Source organism: Pseudorca crassidens, chromosome 13 (genome assembly GCF_039906515.1).
Source record: "Pseudorca crassidens isolate mPseCra1 chromosome 13, mPseCra1.hap1, whole genome shotgun sequence".
Classification (NCBI taxonomy): domain Eukaryota; kingdom Metazoa; phylum Chordata; class Mammalia; order Artiodactyla; family Delphinidae; genus Pseudorca; species Pseudorca crassidens.
The window spans coordinates 60431335-60453344 of NC_090308.1; the positions used below are offsets into that span (position 1 = coordinate 60431335).

At 37.0% G+C, this 22010-nt stretch overlaps 1 protein-coding gene across 3 annotated transcripts in view; it reads right to left on the reverse strand.

Moving 5' to 3' along the window:
* Positions 1-5260, reverse strand: part of UFL1 (UFM1 specific ligase 1) — a 51928-nt gene extending 46668 nt beyond the window's left edge. The window contains exons 1-3 of one of the 3 annotated variants that reach the window (XM_067702544.1): positions 5084-5260; positions 3785-3930; positions 2475-2503 (exon numbers count right to left, since the gene is read on the reverse strand). In XM_067702544.1, the coding sequence (XP_067558645.1) occupies positions 2475-2503; positions 3785-3930; positions 5084-5160 (252 nt within the window). In that variant the 5' untranslated portion in view covers positions 5161-5260. Of the gene's footprint in view, positions 1-2474; positions 2504-2553; positions 2611-3784; positions 3931-5083 lie in introns of all 3 variants that reach the window. The other 2 variants (XM_067702545.1, XM_067702546.1) reach the window with 2 other exon arrangements.
* Between the last annotated feature and the right edge of the window lie 16750 nt (positions 5261-22010).

Consider the following 22010-nt stretch of genomic DNA (forward strand, 5'->3'; position numbering starts at 1 on the left):
AGCTCATCAAGGAAATTGGTAAAGTCACAGGATACAAAATTAAAATACAGAAATCTCTTGCTTTTCTATACACTGACAACGAAAGATCAGAACGAGAAATTAAGGGTACAATCCCATTTACCATTGCATCAAAAAGAATAAAATACCTAGGAATAAACCTACCTAAGGAGGCAAAAGACCCGTACTCTGAAAACTGTAAGATACTGATGAAAGAAATCAAAGATGACACAAACAGATGGAAAGATATATCATGCTCTTGGATTGGAAGAATCAGTATCGTCAAAATGACTATACTACCCAAGGCAATCTACAAATTCAATGCAATTCCTATCAAATTACCAATGGCATTTTTCACAAAACTAGAACAAAAAGTTTTACAATTTGTATGGAAATACAAAAGACTCCAAATAGCCAAAGCAATCCAGAGAAAGAAAAAGAGAGCTGGAGGAATCAGGCTCCTTGACTTCAGACTATACTACAGGTTACAGTCATCAAAACAGTATGGCACTGGCACAAAAAACAGAAATATAGATCAACAGAATAGTACAGAAAGCCCAGAAATAAACCCACACACTTATGGTCAATTCACCTATGACAAAGGAGGCAAGAATATACAATGGAGAAAAGACTATCTCTTCAGTAAGTGATGCTGGGAAACCTGGACAGCTACATGTAAAAGAATGAAATTAGAACACTCTCTAACATCATACACAAAAATAAACACAAAATGGATTAAAGACCTCAATGTAAGACTGGATACTATAAAACTCTTAGAGGAAAACATAGGCAGAACACTCTTTGACGTAAATCGCAGCAATATTTTCTTTTAACATCTTTATTGGAGTATAATTGCTTTACAATGTTGTGTTAGTTTCTGCTGTATAACAAAGTGAGTCAGCTATACATATACATATATCCCCTCCCTCTTGCGTCTCCCTCCCAGCAATATCTTTATGGATCTACCTCCTAGAGTAATGAAAATAAAAACAAAAATAGACATATGGCACCTAACTAAACTTAAAAGTTTTGCACAGCAAAGGAAACCATAAACAAAATGAAAAGGCAATCGACAGAATGGGAGAAAATATTTGCAAACGAAGTGGGTGACAAGGGATTAATCTCCAAAATATACAAACAGCTCATGTAACTCAATATCAAAAAAACAACCCAATCAAAAAATGGGCAGAAGATCTAAACAGACATTTCTCCATCAACATACAGGTGGCCAAAACAACATGAAAATATGCTCAACATCACTAATTATTAGAGAATGCAAATCAAAACTACAATCAGGTATCACCTAATACTGGTCAGAATGGCCATCATCAAAAAGTCTACAAACAATATATGCTGGAGAGGCTATGGAGAAAAGGGAACCCTCCTACACTGTTGGTGGGAATGTATATTGGTACAACCACTATGCAGAACCGTACGGAGATTCCTTAAAAAACTAAAAATAGAATTGCCATATGATCCAGCAATCCCACTCCTAGGCATACATCCGGAGAATACTATACTTCAAAAAGATACATGCACGGCAATGTTCACTGCAGCACTATGTACAATAGGTAAATTGCTTCCAATTAGGTTGGAAACCACCTAAATGTCCATCAACAGAGGAATGGATAAAGATGTGCTACATATATACAATGGAATAGTACTCAGCCATAAAAAAGAATGAAATAATGCCATCTGCAGCAACATGGACAGACCTAGAGATTATCACATTAAGTGGAGTATGTCAGACAGAGAAAGTCAATTATCATATGATATCACTTATATGAGGAATGTAAAAAAAAATGATACAAATGAAGTTATTTACAAAACAGAAACAGACTCAGAGCCTTTGAAAACAAACTTATGGTTACCAAAGGGGAAAAGTCAGGAGGAGGAATAAATTAGGAGTTTGGGATTAACATATACACATTACTATACATAAAACAGATAATCAACAAGGATCTACTGTATAGCACAGGGAATGGTATTCAATATTCTGTAATAACCTATACAGGAAAATAATCTGAAAAAAAAACTATAAATCAACTATACTCCAGTATAAAATAAAAATTAAAAGATATACCATTTCACACAAAATTTGCCAGTTTCTTGTATATACTGTAGTGTACCTTACTGATGACATGTATACCTGTATTTTCTAAAAATATCTACATTTCTTTTACTTCCACATATTAAAAACAAACAAACAGGAAACCGGTAATTTTTCTCCCAAAATTACATAAATTCTGTAATTACATAAAATGACAACTATGAGTTTATTTCATAAAGAATAAAGAATAAGCAAGTCAACTGAGAAAGAAGAACTTATTAAACTGATTCAATATATGTCAGTGAGGGTTATGTAATTATTTCTTCACAAACACAAAACATGATACCAGTACCAAGGAATACTTAGGGCACTGAAAAAATTAATGTTGAGGAATCAAAGTAAAAACTATTATAAAGTTGAAATTTACCTGTTGCAGATCAACAATGTTTACTCGACCTTTAAAGAAAAGACATTCATTTATTTTACATTATGTGTTACGTACATACCAGCCAAAAACTGTAAATTCCAACAGATTTATGTTTTGCACCGTCAACGTCCTCCTTCTACAAAGGACACAGGGCTGCGATAATTAATGTCTTCAAAAGCAAACCATTAGCTGAATAAATTTTCATGACTTAAGGTACAGACAACAGTTTATTTTCAAAGTTCCATCTGTCATATCAGGCCAATTAGAGAATCAGCTGATACACGGTTTAGCCAGATATACAGGGGTTATTTACCTCCCTTTGCAATTTTATCTACTGTGACCAAAGAGATACAACTAAATTCAGGTAAACTTTTTTCAATTATTTGAAACTGGTAGGTTACCACTTATTAGCTAAAGAATATCTGTTAAGTATTCCAAATTATAGCTAATATTTTATTAGGACTATGCAGGAAGATAAAAAACAAACACCAAGGGTATATCTAACGACATCTAATGAGTTGTTTTCACAGATGCATCTAATCTAATCAACGTGTTCAAATTTGCTCAGTAATTTGTTCAAATTTCAAAAAGAAAAAGGAAACAAAAACTTTTTTGTATGCTTGTAATAGCATTTCCTACAAACAGATGTAGCACGCTATTACATTGATTCCTAATTTGCAAATACTTAAAGTTTAAAAAAGAGCATGGTAGTACAACCTTGATTTTCAACAATCTATACTTTAAAATCTCTATTTCCTCTTCATAATTATCACCTGGTAAGAGGCAGCTAAGTATCCACCCCTGAGTCACCCAATAAATTCATGAACTGTGAAAAGAAACAGCTGATTAATTCACATACAGAACACATAACTCAAAATAAAAAAAAATGCTTTTTTTTTTTTTTTTTTTTGCGGTACGCGGGCCTCTCACTGTTGTGGCCTCTCCCATTGCGGAGCACAGGCTCCGGACGTGCAGGCTCAGCGGCCATGGCTCACGGGCCCAGCCGCTCCGCGGCATATGGGATCTTCCCGGACCGGGGCACAAACCCGTGTCCCCTGCATCGGCAGGCGGACTCTCAACCACTGCGCCACGAGGGAAGCCCAAAAATGCTATTTTTAAAGTGACAATATTTGACTTCATTTAAATTATACGATCAGGTTTACCTAAACCTATTAAAAATATTAAGGCTGATTACCATATTAACAATTGAAAGGGTGTCCTATAACCTCCAAATCACTTATGATGTATAGTTTTAAGGGTTCCCCCCCCCTTCCAAAGAACCAGAAGAAAAAAACTAAGGAATTACTTACCACCTCGAACATGTAACTCATCTCTCATTTCTTTACTAATTTGGGCTGGAGTAATATATTCCTTCCCATCAAGTGTGTGAACTACTTCTAGCTGTTTCTGAGCAATCAATTTATTCACGATCTCAATGCAATTCCGCTCTGACAACCTGAGGGAAACAAAAGTTAACTTTTAAAAATGCATTTGATACATTCAGTGCATAATATGATTAAGAAAACGTATGAAAATGGGCTTTTAAAAAGGTTTGGGTAGTCATTAGGTTCTATATTACAAAATCTGTATCTTTTATTAGTATAATACTAATTCAATAAATTAAAAAAAGTTCTAGGGAGTAAACAGGTTTACACGAACTTAAATCATGTAGTTCATTGTTACAAATCTTTCTATTACAGATTTCAAGTTTGCTCTCTCTTCTAGGCCTGCTTCTAATCTTCAAATCTGAAAAATTAGGACATGTAATTTACATAAGGGAAAAAACTGCCCTACTTTTATTTCAATTTTCAATTTAGCTTCAGTTAAAAAAAAACCAAAATTTTCTTTTATTGAATGCATTATTGTCTCATTCATGCAACTCATCTGTAGGTAGGAGATAGGGAAAACACGTTAAGTGTCCTAGTTTGCTCGCACTGATACAAAACACAGCATCAAGGGATTAAAGTCTTCAGCCCCAGAAGAAACAAGACAAGGAATAGTCAACGGATAAAAAAGGGTTCTACTAGCTTTTTACGTGCTCGGTAATGGTAAAAAGCAGAGTTAGGGTGCTTTTCAGGACACCCCCCCGCAAAGGTTAGTGGGTTTGTAGGAAATATCAGTGTCCGGAGTCCCTAAAAATGACAGATAAGACCCTGGTTCTGGCCTAGGACATCTGTTCTGGTGAATAAAAAGGCAAAATGTTTAAGGGGTCAACAGAGTATTTGCAAAGTACTGTACTTTGGGGTTAGCCTCTCCTTTCAAGCTCTAAGTCAGGAAGTGTATAACAGGCAATGACTTGCTGACGGTTAAGTAAGGGTTAGAGAGACGTTCTTAAGACAGCTCCAAGTCACCAGCCTCAGCTGTCGTGGGGGGAGGCCGCGCCTGCACCTGGCTGGGGCTTAAAGGGTGGGGGGATGTTCTCGGTCTCCCCGCGCCGGGTATTATACTGGCAGCCGCAATCTAGGCTTTGGGAGCGGGGGAGGGGGCGGGAACGCTGACAGCGGCTGCGAAGGTCCGGGGTCCAAGGCCTGGGGTTTGCGGCCTCAGATCTTGGCGTGGCCGCCCTGGGGCTATTTTGGACTCCACAAAGGAGAGGGAGAGTCAGGCACCTCTGCGTGGCCTCTGTGAACTGCGCCCGCTGGAAGTCTGCCGCCAACCGCCTAATCTCTTCCCAAGCGTCCGCCATCTCAGCCCTACTCGCCAAGCAGCCGGCCACCAGTAGACACGTCAGCCGAAAAGCCACGGGAGCCGGGGCGGAACGGGCCGCGCAGAGGGACAAGAGACTCCTCCCCGACGCAGCTACGAAACGCGTGCGGCCGGCGCAGGCATGGGCGGGGCCCGAAAGGCCTCAGCCCCGCCCACCCCGCGCGGGAGGTTTGTCCTCGGCTATGGAAGCCTGGCGGGGACTGCTGAGAGCTAGGCCGCGAGGTCTCTGCCCGGCCGCGGATGGGTTGCAGGAAAGCCAAGTTAATAAAGTGTTACTTTAGGTCTTTGTTTGCATTATCCCTAATGTTTTTGGCGCAGTGTAATCAAATTAACCACTCTTCTTTTTTTTTCTGCCTCCCCTTTGTTTTATTTTTGGGAGGGGGGGTGAGGAAGAGATGTGCCGGGGCCTGCAGTTAGCATCCCCTCTTCTCTAGCTATTAAGGAAGGGCAATCCCATTTGTATAGGGAATCATGCTTATTTATTTATTTTTTTAAATTTTTTTTTGGCGGTACGCGGGCCTCTCATTGTTGTGGCCTCTCCCGTTGCGGAGCACAGGCTCCGGACGCGCAAGCTCATTGGCCATGGCTCACCGGCCCAGCCGCTCCGCAGCATGTGGGATCTTCCCGGACCGGGGCACAAACCCTTGTCCCCCGCATCGGCAAGCGGACTCCCAACCACCGCGCCACCAGGGAAGCCCCATCATGCTTATTTTTACTTGGGCTCAAAGCTTTGAACCTGTTGGATAGTTACTTTTTTTTTTTTTTTTGCACAAATATGAATAATTTGGGTACCATAAATGTTGGGAACTGCTTTCATGTAGTCTAGAGCCTTTCCGATTTCTCTTACGCGGAGGATTAGCTCCATCAAATAAGAAATATAAATATAAGGTAGTAAATGTATATGGCTATGGATGGAATGGAAGAAACAAGGAGCACGTTTGTTTTGCTTACCCCTACATTGAAATCGGTAAAAAGTAGTTACTCTGGAGTACCTTTGTTGATCCGTTTTACTTTTATACCTCACTCTTCATTTTTTAAAAAATGTATATACTATACATATATAATTCCTTTTAACTATATGCCCTATAGAGTTGGTGGAGGGGAGTTATTTCAGTTACTTTCCCATCTCAGTATCTCATTCTGGGTCACTCAAAGCCAATGCCACAAATGTTCTTGTCTAGTAAAGTATCCAGCTTTATTTAAAATGCCGAAAACAGTAATAAAACCTGTCACTAAGTACTGCCACCAAACAGGCAAACTGTTGGGCAATGTGGTTGCAAACTGAGAGGTGGAACACCGGACATTAAAGCGGTAACTTGGAATAGAGTAGGTGATGTGGTCCCAAAGGGCATCAAGTTTCAGAACAAGCAGAAACATTCATTCATGTAACAAATACTTATTGATTACCAGATGCCATGGAGTACAGTGGTGGATAAGGCAGACGTGATCTTGCCATAAACAACTTGAAAATCTAAGGAAGCAGATTTTTAAAAAGGCATTTAATATAAAGTATGAAATTTATAACAATAGGGGAAGTATAATGAACTATGTGACTACTTGATATCCAGACTTCTTACTGATCATGTAAGACTCACGATCAGCATGGAGTCTACTTTCCAGCAGCATCCTCTGCGGCTGCATACCACATGTGGAGTAGCACACTGTGTCCTCCATACACCAAGCCTTTTCAGGACTTCATGTCTCTTCTGGAATGCCTGTCCTCTTCACTCTCCTCTACCCACATTTATTTTTTAACTTATTCTTCCATGACGTCCCAGCTTAAATAAAACTCTTCAATGAAACTTTTTAAATTCCTGCAATTGTTTCATATGCTGTGTCCCCACAATTCTCTATTCAGATGTCTCTAGCAGCAAGCAAAATTATATTGTAATTTTTACTCACTACATCTCTCAGTAGTCTGAGCTCTTCAGTGAGCTCCTAGATGCTCTTTAGCATTTAGGATGACAACTGGTACATAGTGCCTGGTATATTCCATAAATATTAAATGAGTAAGTCCGTGTAAATGTTTTGGTGCAGCACTACATTTTGGTATAGTAGTAACATTTACATTTATTCCTAAAAAGGGAATAATTCCTAAAAAAGGAAGAATTCATGATTGTACTTTGTAGAGATGGCTTGTGCTGACTAAAAGGATAGCCACCAGACAGATGAAGCTATTTAAATTTAAGTTAATTAAAATTAAGATTATACCAACAATGAACAAGTGGAACTTGAAATTGAAAACACAATATCATTTTCATTAGCAAGCCCCCAAATGAAATACTTAGGTATAAATCTAACAAAATATGTATAAGATCTACGTGAGGAAAACTACAAACTCTAATGAATGAAATCAAAGAAGAACTAAATAAAGGGAGAGATAGTCCATATTCGTGGATAGGAACACTCAGTATCATCAAGATGTCAATTCTTCCCAACTAGATCTGTAGATGCAATGCAATCCCAATCAAAATCCCAGCAAGTAACTTTGTGGGTATCAACAAGCTGTTTCGGAAGTTTATATGGAGAGTCAAAAGACCCAGAATAGTCAACATGGTATTGAAGGAGAAAAACAAATTTGAAGGACTGACACTACCTGAATTTAAGACTTATTACAAAGCTACAGTAATCAACAGTGTGGCATTGGTGAAAGAATAGACAAACAGATCAATGAAACAGAATAGAGATCCCAGAAATAAACCGACGTAAGTATAGTCAGCTAATCTTCCACAAAGGAACAAAATGTAATATGATGGAGCAAATACAGTCTTTTCAAAAAATAGTACTGGAACAACTAGACATTCACATGCAAAAAAAAATTAATCTAGACATAGACCTTACACTCTTCATAAAAATTAACTGAAAATGGATCACAGACCTAAATGTAGAATGCAACTATAAAACTCCTAGGAAATAACAGGAGAAAATTTAGATGACTTCTGGTATGTCAATAACTTTTTAGATACAACACCAAAGGCACAATGCATAAAAGAAATAATTGATAAGCTGGACTTCATTAAAATTTAAAACTGCTCTGCAAAAGTCCATATCAAGAGAACAGAAGGCAAGCCACAGGATGGGAGTAAATATTTACAAAAGACACATATGATAAAAGACTATTTTCCAAAAGATAGAAAGAGGTCTTAACATTCAACAATAAGAAAATAAACAACCAGGTGGAAAAATGGGCCAAAGGCTTTAACAGACACCTCACCAAAGTAGATATACAGATGACAAAGCAGCATATGAAAAGTTGCTTCATATCATATGTCATCAAAGAAATGTAAATTTAAACAGCAAGATACCACTACATACCTATCAGAATGGCCAAAATCTGGAACGCTGACAACACCAAATGCTGACTAGGATGTGGAGCAACAGGAATCCTCATTCGTTGATGGGAATGCAAATTGGTACAGCTGCCTTGGAGACAGTTTGGCACTTTCTTACAAAACTAAACATACTCTTAACATGATTTAGCAATCACACACCTTGGTATTTACCTAAAGAAGCTGAAAAATTATGTCCACATAAAACCTGCACACAGATGTTTATAGCATCTTTATTCATAATTGCCCAAACTTGGAAGCAACTAAGATTTCTTTCAAAGGGTGAATGGCTAAATGAACTGTGGTAAATCCAGACAATGGAATATTATTTAGCACCAAAATGAAATGAGTTATCAAGTCATGAAAAGACATGGAGAAAACAAACACATATTACTAAGTGAAAGAAGTCAATCTGAAAAGTCTACATACTGTATGATTCCAACTACATGACATTATGGAAAAAGCAAAACGATGAAGGCAGTAAAAAGATCAGTGGTTGCCAGTGTTTGGGAAAGGAAGAGGGATGAACAGGTAAAACACAGAGGCTTCTTAGGGTGGTGAGAATGCTCTGTATGATACTATAATGATGGATACTTGTCATTACACATTTGTTCACATCAGTAGAATGTACAACACCAAGAGTGAGCCTTTATGTAACTACGGACTTTGGGTGCTTCTGACGTGTTAATGTAAGTGTATCAGTTGTAACAAATGTACCCCTCTGGTGGGGGATGTTGATAATGGAGAGGCTGTACGTATGTGGGGGAACGGGGTATATGGGAACTTTCTGCACTTTCCTCACAGTTTTGCTGTGAAGCTAAAACTGCTCTAAAAAATAAAGTCTTTAAAAATATATGTATCATTTAATGTCAGTTCTTTAGTCACAAAAGCCACTCAATAGCCACATGTGGCTCATGGCTATCTTATGGGACAGTATAGAAAACCAATTTTATCTTCACCAAAAGTTCTGTTGGACAGCTCTGGTTTAGACCTTTGATAAGGACACAGATTTGTTCAGACTCTAAGCTCATGAGACTCAAAGCAAACACCTCCACCTAGCAACCATATATCCCAACTACAGTTTCCGTTATTTTGAATGGGGTATAAAAATTTGAATGGGAATTATTTCAGTGTTAGCCAACATCTGATACATTACCTGATAGAATAATGGTAGGCACTAGTGACTACTGAATAAGAGATGAGAGATTCCTTTTAAGAACAATCTTTGTGTAGACTTGAAACATAGAGCTTCAATTTTCTAGAATATTTTCTAACAATTTGTGTCTACAAACTTTAGTCAGATTTTGACGTGTACATTATGTGGGAAGGATTCAAGGTCTTCTCGGCTACACTAGGTACATGATTGTGACACCATCCTTAGAGTCATCTTAATTTCAAAGGCTAATGAAATATTCTAATATCTGTAATGTGGATTGATGGTTTCACCGATTTGATATGAGCTGTGATCCTGTAAAATTCCTCCAAGATAAACTTTCTCTAACTTAACCAGCAAAATAAAACTAAACAACTGCAAAACGGGTACTTTCAAGCAAGTCAGTATTCATTTGTTGTTGTAGAGAAATTACAAGCACATAGACAGTGTTAATTACATAGCTGACATCTTATTGTAGTTAGGGATATAACATTTACCTTAACCTCATCATCAAAAATGGCAGTATAATCTTGTACATAGAAAGCATCAATGCCTTGGGAAACTACTGTGATTCATGGGTGGAAGAAGAGAGAAAAGGTCAGTAAGCAAGAGGATGAAATTGAAGAGATAGAAATAAGGGAAGTGAGAAGGTATAGGGGATCGAACAGTTAACAATACCTCTGCATGATCAAAGGGAATGTAAATAAATGCAACCCCATTGGCTTTTAAGGTAAAGAGGTTGTGACTTTTCAGAGGCCACTTTTTTTCCCTTCAGTGGTTGCAATTGAAGTCAGATTGTAGGACTACTTCATGAGCAAATGAGAATGATGGGAGAAAGAACAAAGAGAACTTATCAGATATTAAATGAAAAGAAGATAAGTCAATGAAAAGAGAGATTGTGATGACGTTGAAGAGGTAGGCAGCAAATCACTCAGGGGTCACAGAATCAGAGGATATCAGGGCAGGAAAGGCTCTTCAGATCATCCATGCTAATATCCATCCACAGTAATAATTTGTGAGTCTCTGATAGATTATGTACTTTTTGCTTGAACATTCGAAGTGACGAAGTGTTCCCTTCTTTGCAGGGTAGAGTAATTCAGTTTGGGACAGATCTGTGAGAAATTCCTTCCTTATACTAAAGCAAGATCTATTTCTCTGTAGCTTCCATATTCTTTCCTTGGGTGATTCACAGGATGACTTTAATATATCTTTCCCATGACAACTCTCCAGATATTCAAAGCATGTCCCTCCTGTTTTCTTTTTCCAAGTTAAACATCTCAGATAATTCAATTATACCTCGTGACAAGATTTCCAGACTTCTGAATATCCTGGCTACCCTCTCTTGTTAAATTCTAGTTTGCCAATGTCAACTTTAGAAAGTGATGCCCAGAAGGAATTTAATATTTTACACATAGTCTGAGTAGAGTGATGACAGTGAGATTAATTTCCCTAGATATTATACTTCTGTTAATTGGACTCTTGGCTTAAATTGAGCTGGTAATGAACTGTATCTGACTGGTATTCATCTAAATTGCTATCAAACCAGGTTTAGTCTATTCTGTACCTGAACAAATTAGTTTTATTTGATAACTTTCACCTTGTTATTTTTGACCCATTCATTTATTAATTCTTTCAACAAATAGTGTTTGAGGTCTACTATATGCCAGGCTTTATGGTATGCCCTGGGGATACCAAGAAGAACAAACTGTTCTAAATGGTTAAGGCTATTCCAAAAATTATCTGTGTCATTCAACATTGTTATTTCTGCCATCACTTGTCATCTATAAATTTGATAAATATGATTAAGTCTTTATTCAACTTAATAACAAAATTGATTAAGAGAGAATCAAGGACATATACCTGTGATGACTGGTGACACTCATACAATAGGACCCTAGATTCTAAAAATTTTAGAGCCAGAGGGGACTTTAGGAACATCAAACAGTGTGGTTCATTTATTTTATAAAAGAGATTAACATGTGCCTTTGGGTATGATTGTCCTAAATGCCATACTTCTTTTGTTTAAGGGGAAGATCATGGAATGCCACCTTGTTTATGGAATTCCATAATTCAAATTTATTAACCTTAGGAGGAGTAAATTTTTCCAGATTTACTCTTAAGGAACTCATACTGTTTTCTACTGATCATCATTTTTTAAAATTTAAATCCTGCAAAGCCATTTATTTAATGATTTATCTTAGAATATGTCATGCTTTCGTATATTTTTCTTTTCCTTTTTATTCCAAAATAAGGTTTAAAACTCCCTTTTGTTATTTGTAGGTTTTGTTGGGAGGTGAGGGAGCAAGTTTCTGCTCATTCTGACCGTTTACCTTCATCAGTAAAGCAATAACCAGCATCGATTCTGGTTCCCATCACTTTATCTTTGGTACATAATCTTTGTAGTCTGACCTATGGAGTCAAATGCATGTCAATATTTTGTAAACTATAAAATTCTCTGTATATTTATGCCCCCTATTTATTCCTCACTAGTGTTGTTTGTGATTATATTGGCAGAATTTCATTTTAGAGCCACACTTTTGTGAAAATTGTGCTGCAAATATATATATTTATTCCAAAAGCACTAAGTATTCTTTTGTTTCCAAGGGAACAAATACTATATTAGTCTTTTCTGGTTTTGCTTTTCTCCCCCAATTCCTTCACAATGCTGTATTTAGAGTCAGATTTATTAGCTCCAGGCATCACTTTCTTTCCAGCGTACACTTCTCCACAGTGTAAGTCCCAGGCAAAATGACAAAAAGGCAAATTCGCAAAGGAACAAATTAGTGCTCTTGTCAGTGCTTGGGCTTTGCTCTCAAAGGAGCTGCAAATTCTTCTGTTTCACCAACAAAATATGATTTAAAGGGATATATTGCCAGCTTGTATCAGTGCTAAGGCAGTGGTAGGCAGAGTTAATAGTCATAGGAACACATTTTAAAGAAATACATAGTATCTGTGCTTCCTGCCAAGCAAGGGAAAAGTTAGACTGGCTCAAAACTCCAGGAACAACTGTGTCTTTCTTCTTCTCCTCCTTTCCTTCTTCTCCTTCTCCTTTTTTTTTTTCTTCTTTTGTACCTTTTGACCACTTTCACCCATTTCACCCAGTCCCAACACTTCACCTCTGGCAACTACTGATCTGTTTGGTATCTGTATCTATGAATTAAAAAAAATTTTTTTGTTCTTTTTTAGGTTCCACATATAAGTGATACCATACAGTATTTGTCTTTCTCTGTCTGTTTCCTTTCTTCTTTCTCTCTTGCTTCTTCTCTCTCAATTTCTTCCTTCTCTTCTTCTTTCTCTAGGCATTAATTATTAATTACACCAACAAGATGACATGTTGTAAAGAAATCAGACTTGCAGCAGATGCCACACTATAGCAGCAACAGTGACAACATCTGGAAGTTGTCAAGAGCCACAGCTGGCACCCCTAAAATTCACCTTCCTAAATTCCATTCCGAGGAGATTGTTTCTGAAAGTAAGTTCTGGCCAAGCTCCTAAAGTGCCAAAATCAAGGGTAATTGGCATCTATCCTAGCTCATGTGAAAGGTAAAAATGTCTTCAGATATATAGATATACAGGCTATGTGAATGCAAACCTTTAAGGCAATTCTTATGCTCTTTTAATTGAATTTGTTTCTCTGAATTTTAAAATATATGCTTAGATTTTAAGTAGATCGAGTTTGTTTATGAGGGAGATATTGCTGATATCTGTTATTACTTACCATAGTAACTATATTTCTGCGTAATTTTTACGTGGACTAAACATTTATTGTCTTGCTCTACATTTGTTTGACAACAGCGATTCTAATCAATTTTATAGGGTCAGCAAATACACAGCACACAAGCTAACACTTCCTTCTAGCACCCAGGGCAGACCACTAATCAATGATGGCATTTGTCTTGCTAAGCCTGGTAATGCCTCAGATTTCTTCTCAAACAATGTTCCAGCCAACCGCTGACAATATATCAGAGTTGGCACTTGCTATGAAATATATATGTCATTCCAGAGCAAGGCCATACCTCTGAGAAATAGCCTCATGTAAAAAGATCTGTGGGCAGTGCCATCAGAAATGTAAGGGTCAGCGATTGAGTATTACAGAAATCTCTCTGATTGGGGAACTGTGCTAAGAAAATCAGATAGAGATCCTAATTTCTCAGGAGCTGGGAACTGAGGGAAGGTAATTCTGGCTTGGACTTGGAGTAAATGTCAGATGGAAGTGAAAAGAGAAAACAAACTTTGGGGCTACATCTCTAGATCTGTGTATGTCTATCTGTGTAGCGATCACTCAGATTCTTCTCATTCTATTGAGCGTTTGTGTGTGTGTGTGTGTGTGTTCTAAGATGGTGCCAATTGTGACATCATAGGTGTTCCTTGGGACTAGCTGTCCAAAGGAGGATGAAAGAGAAAACATTTGTTTTTGGTTTTGTTCTCCTACTGCATAGAGGAAGGAGCTCCTTCTAGTAACCTAGAGTTTCTCACTTTTTAGTCTCAGGAAAATTTTGTGGTCTTAAACACTTTGAGGATCTCTCAAAGAGCTTTTGTATGTGGGTCCTATATAACAATATTTACCATGTTAAAAATTAAAACAGAAATAAAATAATTATTGAAAATGACTGCAGTATATGCCTGTTAACATACATATTTGTGGTAAAATTATCTGGTCTTCTAGAACAAAAAAAATAGTGAGAAGAGTGGCATTGTTTCATGTTTTTGTAAATCTCTTTAACATTTGGCTTGCCAAAAGAAAATTCAGAGAACTTTACTTGATATAAATATTTTATTGATCGAGAAACAAATTATTCATGAACAGGGAGACTTCAGAACTAAGAGTAGTAAAAGGTTGGCTTTCAGCAGTTATAGCTCAGTTCATAAAGTTTAAATAAACTTTATAAAATTTGTAAATAAAAGTTTACAAATAAAATTTATAAAGCATGAATGAGGAAGTACATTGTTTCTTATAGTGATCAGTAACTAGAAAGTTACATTCTTTTTAGGGTAATAGCATTTTATTATCTGACTTGTTTGTGTATATGTTCACTTGATTGGCCAGGAAACTGAGGTGACGCTGATATGAGGAAAGCTTAAGTTTTGTTTAAGGTCAGAGTCAGCGTTATAGGGAAATTGAGACGTCTTTAAATTTTGGTTACATGACTATCTGTGTTTGGCCTATAGGTATATTCAAACTGTGCCCTCCGTTTTGGTTTCTTTTTAACAGGCTTAATAGAAGGTAGCTAGCTTCTTAATTCAATTTGTTATGCTATCACACATTATGTAGTCTCTGGAAAACTTCACCATACACTCATGATAAAATAAGTGCAAAAAAGACAAATAATGTCTTAGTATTTTTTCAAAAATAGTTTTGACCTCACAGACCGCCCCCCCCCCGAAAGATTCTGGGGACACCAGAGGCTCTTGACTTATATTTTCAGATCTGCTGCCTTAACCCATTCTGTGATGACTGCTGACTTGATGTAAAATGAGTGCAGAAAGTCTCTTGGTAGGGCTGTCCTTGTCATTTTACCATTCAAAAAGTATCAAGCCTGTGGAAACAATATAGGTCAACTGAAATAATTCATTCAATTAAATGTTTATTGAAGATATTTTCATAACTTTTGCAGTATGTTCATTCATAATTTAGAGAAAGTATACTCCAAAATTATTGATACAGAAATAATTATTTCAATAAGGATAAATAAAATATAATCAGATGTAGGGAAATACAAGTAAACATAGAAAGTCAAGATCTGGAGAAAAAAATGACAATGCAGATAGTCAGGCCATATAACCCTTTAAAGCTGCTCGTTCATTTATTTAAAAAATGCTTATTGTGCACCAGTATTAGGCATAGGGGATGAGTGAATGACTAAGACAGCCCAAGTTTTTACCCTTATTGAGCTTACATTCTAATTATATAACTTGTATCTCAAATATGACTTTAAGCAAAACCAAAAACCAAAACCAAACAAACAAATATGTCAATTACAAGATTATCATTGACAAAGGTAAAAAGGGCTTCTCTGGGGAAGCAAAGGTTTTTGGAGATGTACTAAATAGTTTTCCTACAGAAATGTCATGATGGACTTCATAAATCTATTTCTTATAGCCTCCATTGATGAATGCTGACAGCATGAGAACAAAATGCAACTGAGAATATCACAGAAAACGCTTTTTGTGAAACGAACATTATAATCCATTTGTTGCCAGTCTTATGAGACCGTGACTCTAAAAGGAAATTACTTTTCCTTTTTATATTCACATTTTCATAGTACAAGCCCCTACTGGTCCATTAGAACTGCATACTGCCTACTGAAAATTAGTCCCAAGGTTCTGACTTACAGCAAGAGGGCCAGTAAATGTGAAGGAGCACCGGATATTTGATGGGAAGTAAATGTCTGATACAGATGGAACTTTGAGGGAATAGTTCTTTAGAAGGGAAGTTTTTGTTGTTGCCACCGTTGCTGTTTTCCAGAATGGGAAAGAATGGTTTGTGTTATGGGCTGAATCTTGCTCTCCCCAAATTTATAGGTTGAAGTCCTAACCCCCAGCATCTCGGAATACGACTGTATTTGGAGACAGGGTCTTTAGGTTATTACATTAAAATGAAGTCATTAGGGTGGTCCTTAATCCACTATGACTGGTGTCCTTATAAGGAGAGGAAATTAGGAGACAAATATACAGAGTGAAGACCATGTGAGGAGAGAGAGAAGATGGGCTTCTATAAGCCAAGGAGAGAGGTCTCAAAAAAATCGATCCTAACAACACCTTGATCTTAGACTTTTAGCTTCCAGAATTGTGAGAAAATAAATTTCTGTTATTTAAGTCACCCAATCTGTGGTACTTTGTTATCGCATCCCTAAAAGACTAATACGTTGAGATTATATGATGAAGGGAAGAAACCATTGAAGGCAAGGAATCAAAGATACGAGGGGGAGGGAAGAGGAGGCAAGGGGAAGGGTGGGAATCAGAGGGAGAAAATCTCAGCAGAAGCAGGAAAGTATGGGATAAAACTACAGATAGATGGTGTGGTCGGTTGAAAAAGATATCCATGTCAGTTCCCTGGAATCTGTGAACATTATATGATGAAAGGTGTGATAAAGTTAAAGCTCTTGAGAGGAGACGTTTATCTTGGATTCCCTGGGTAGGCCCTAAACATAATCACATGTATCCTTGTGAGAGACGGGCAGAGAGAATTTCAAGACAGACACACAGAAGAGCAGCAGGTAAAGTGATGCAGCCTGCAGCCTGGGGACACCTGGAGCTCCCAGAAGCTGGAAGAGTCAAGGAGAGAATAGACTACTGTTGTTCAAGTTTGTGTCAATTTGTTACAGCAGCCACAGGAAACCAAAGAGGGGCTAAGCTGGAGATCAGAGGGGCCATTTCTTCCCTTTAGACCTGAGATACAAACGTAAGGATGGTTACACACTGATTATCTTGGAGGTGGTGGTGATGCGGTAGTTGAAGTAATTAGAGACTGTCCATTTGGTAAATAATGAGCCTCAAGAACTTTTCTGATTTGCTTATCAGGTAGAAAACCCAGAGTTTAGACTGAACCCCAAATATTATGGAAAGCATTGAGGTTTCCTTTCAAAAAAAACCTTTTAATACCAACAGTAAAGCTTCTTAATTCACTTCTTCAAGTCTTCAGTTATAAATAAAACACCAGAGAGTAAACAAAGGGTCAGTAATGAAATACCCAGCTCCTCAAGGTGTGTATGTTTTATAAGTTACGCTAGAAATTTCCAACTGCTTTTCCTGAGGTTGAAAGAACTTTCGTTAACAAGATTGCTTCTTTGAAATACTGTTAACAGTACAATGTTCTAGACTGTGATATACTGCAATATGTTAAAATCTAATGATTTTTCCCCATAAAAATCCATAATATTACGATTGAACACTGCTTTAGAACTTGGTAGATACATTGTTTTTCTAAAATCTTGTATTTGTTAGCATATTTATTGTGGCAGGTGGGGGAACATTTGGGTGAATGTTTGTTGTTAACAGAAGGATGAATTAGTTCTGCAGCATGAGTTGGCATTCTGTGAAACCCATTCATGAAATAATTGCTTATTGGAGTTTTTCATCATTATAGCTGAGAAAGAGAGGCACATCTGTGCTCCTTGCAATATGAGACATTCATCTTTCAAGCAAATGATACACACTAGAATAGATAGGGATACGGGAGAGAAAAAGATTCAGTAGTTCTACTTGAAACTGATTCTAACACTAGAGGCAGAACTGAGATTCAGCACTATAGCTATACCATGAAAAGCCACAATACCATATGGAGGCTTCACACATTTTAATTCTGTCTATGATAGCTTTCTTTTGGGTAATTTGGCAGAGAAAAGCAATATGAAAAAGAAACATGTTTACAAGTCTGTAAAGTATTATTAATTATTTGTGGGCTTTCAGAAATTCAATATGCTGCCATCTTGAACAAATAAGAAATGCTCTAATTTAAACATACAGAATGAAATAATATTCTAAACCCAAAAGTGTTTTCTCTTCCTGGTGACATTTATTCAACAACACACAAGCCAAACAATGGAAAGGGACACTGTATGTGCGTGGGTATTGGGGAGGGGGAATGGAGGTGCAGAAAAACCAACTGCTAGAAGCATTTTCTGGTACTTCATGAACCCGGAAAGTTCTTTGCCTCTGATCTCTGATATCCTTCACTTCCTTTCAATTCTCTCTACAACCACCAGCAACCTGTCTTGTAAATTACCTGAGTCTAGGGACATAGTCATTTATTTTTGTAATAAACAGATATACATAGCACGGTGCCTTAAGGTGAAATATTAAATTGTCACCTTACGCTTGATTTTTACAATAGTTGCTGAACTGTTTTGTTGATTTCAGTTTACATTTCCACAACATATTTATATTTAAAACATAATTGTATTAAAAGCATAGTTTGTCATGCCACTTGTGCTTTTTAAAAACATTTAATAGCTCTTCATTGGTCAAAGAAATGAAGTATAGACTCGTAAAAATCTCCTGAAATAACCCTAGACAATCTATGCCCAAGTGCTTGCCCCAGCTGCAGCCTAATCTTCCTCAGCACCCTTCGGGAAGGCTGGGATCCAGGCAAGTGCCACATTGTTAGCTTTCTCAAAACCTGCAGGATTCCTGCAGGGCTCTGCATATTTGCACATGACAGTTTACCTTTCTGAAATACACCTTCCCTTCTTTTTCATCCCTGGTAAAGTAAGTTTCTCCCTTATTTTTGCTCTAACAACCTTTATCTGCTCTCCTCTTGAATAATATAAGGACTTTAGAAAACTCTAATTTTTCCACCTATATGATTTTTAAACTCTATTCCACTATTTTTATTTCTCCAAATTAGTCCAAGGTTTAACATTTTCTTTCCTGCTTCTACGCTTCCCCTCTCAGTAAGTATTGCTAATTATTTCCCAAAGATCCGTTCTCTCCTCTTTTGTTAAAGATTATATCCTAACTATATTAGAGTGACAAAGTAACTAGATTAAAAAATTTCTATTCCTCACATTTATTGCAAATGAAGGGGGTGAGGAGATGCCAGAGCTGTCCTGGGGGAAGCTTTGGAAGAAGCTCTTTGAAGCTGATAAATCTGGGAAGAACACGTTTCTCTTGCCTCTTCCTGCATTTTAATGCCTGTAATGTGGACGTGGTAGCGAGAATTTCAGCAGCCACTGAGTCCACAAAGTAAATTTGGGAGAATTACTGAGACTTTGGCACCGATATCTTTGAGTAGTGGAGTTTATACTAGCAATTTCCTAATCGTTACATTTATCTAAGACTACATAGCAGCCAGAGAAATCCTTTAAACATGTTGGTTTGTAAGAGAAAACATCAAATAATGGTTACACGTCTTTGAAATAGGCAAATTCTTTATACATTACCCCCCAAGATCTTAACCACAAAGGAAAAAAAAGACAAATCAAAATACATTAAAATTAAGAACTTTCGGGCTTCCCTGGTGTCGCAGTGGTTGGGAGTCCGCCTGCCGATGCAGGGGACACGGGTTCGTGCCCCGGTCCGGGAAGATCCCACATGCCGCAGAGCGGCTGGGCCCGTGAGCCATGGCCGCTGAGCCTGCGCGTCCGGAGCCTGTGCTCCGCAACGGGAGAGGCCACAACAGTGAGAGGCCCGCGTACCGCAAAAAAAAAAAAAAAAAATTTACATTGAGTTCATTAATCCTCTCTGTTTAACTTACCTACATAAAGTGCACAAATCATAAGGATAAATCTCAGTGAATCATTACAAAGTAAACATACCTGTAACCACCACAAAGGTCAATAAATAAAATTTACCAGCACCCAGAAGCCTCTCATGCCCAGTCCCACTCGCTATGATCGTCTTCCTACCTAGAGGAAACCATTATTCCTTTACTATTTCCATTAGTGGAATCTGTTAAACAGCATCAGTGGGTCTACTCACAACAGATTCTCTTGTTTTAGTCAGTGAATATCCTAATGCCTCAAAGACATTTTCATTGGTTATAGAATTTTAGGTTAACAGTTATTTTCTTTCGGCACTTGAAAATACAATTCATTGTCTCTGGCTTCCACTACTTTTATTGGAAAGGCCATGATGAGTCTTATTATGGATCCCATCAAGCTAGTCTGTCTGCCTTGCCTATAACTGATTTTATGATTTTTATTTTTCTTCCTTTTTCATTGATTTCACTATGATGTGCCTACCTGTACATTTCTTTGTATTGATCTCTTCTAGTTTTCCTAATGCTACCTGAATCTGTGGCTTGATCTCTTTTGCCAGCTTTGAAAATTCCATAGCCATAATCCCTTCAACTATTTTTCAGCCAAATTTTTGATTCTTCTTCTGAGCTGGCAATTATACACCTATTCAAACTTTTCTCAGCATCTCCTATGAATCTCCTGTGTAATTTTCTCTATTTTTCCTTCCTTTTGTTTATCTGTACCTTCTTCTGTACATTGTTTTCTGACCTATGTTCCAGGTGTTTTATCCTTTTTACATCTATGACTAATTTACTATGGACCTATATATTGAGTTATTAATATTTGGCCATTATACTTTTTCAGATTTAGAATTTTCATTCGATTCTACCTTTTGTACAATTTTTAGTTGTCTGCCAATGTTTTTAATCTCATCTTTTACTGCCTTGAAAATATTCAAATCTATTTCTAATGACTATTATTTGGATTTTTCTGATTGTTTCTATTATCTATTTTTCTCTTGGTTGTGATCATATTGTCTGGTCTCCCTGTACCTTGTTTATTTTTTAAAGTAAACATCACATTTACCATAAAGTAATAGAGATAATTTAGGGGTATAATGGTGTTATTTTTCCACCAGAGAGCATTTATATTTTCTTCTGGTAGATAGCTAGAAATTCCAGATCATTTTAATTTAATAAAAGTTTGAGGTGATTCTTATCTGGGCTTCAGTTCTTATAAAAAGCCTGTATTTTAATGATAGACCCTCATTTGTAGGGTATATTTCTTTGTGGTTCCAAACCAATGTCTGAGCTGTTTATCACTACCCCTGTCTTAGGCAGACAGTGAACTCCAATTTTTGTTCCCTTGGCAGGATGATCTGTTGAAAATCCTGCTAAGTTCCTGATTCTCCCAGATATCTCTTCTGGTATGAGCATGTACATAAAGGAAAAGTGGTCCCAAATATAGAGCTCTTCTTTTTTTGATTTCATCCCCTAGATCTTGCTCTTTTAATTAATCCCTGCCTCTTTCATCCTCAAATGAAATCAAGTAGATTTAATAAAAAAAATTTTTTTTTGCCAGCTTTAATAGTTATTAGCATGAAGGTTGACCTGATTTACTTTGATCACAATTACTGGAAATGAAAATCATAAGCAATTCCTAGGTTTTTCACTTGTAAGTTCGATTTTATTCTTTAAAAAATATTCTGTCCTTTTCTACAAAGTCTCCTTCTTTTGGTATGTCTTAGATTCCTTTTATACATCTTTTATTTTTATTCTGAAGATAGTTATTTTGTAGTGTCTGCTCAATAATTACATTATTAGAAGTTCTTGGAGGGTAGAATCCTGTTGCTTATTGTGGTTTTTTAAAAAAGGGAGTTCTGGATTTACATTCTAGATTCATCCCTTAATTGTTGTGTGACCTTAGGCAGTTTGCTTAAATCTTTAAGGCTTAATTTTCTCCACCTTTTTGAAATGGAAATTATGTTAAATCTAATTTCCATAGTTAGCTGTGCAATGTAGATTTTTATTTTTACCTGTTCTGTTAATAAAAAGGTGAGGAAACTTGGACTAATTTTTTGCTTTCTACCAGAAAATAAGTTACAATGCACATGTTTTGTTCTGTAGATATATAAAACTTGGTATTTTGGAGCTCCTCATAATCACAATGA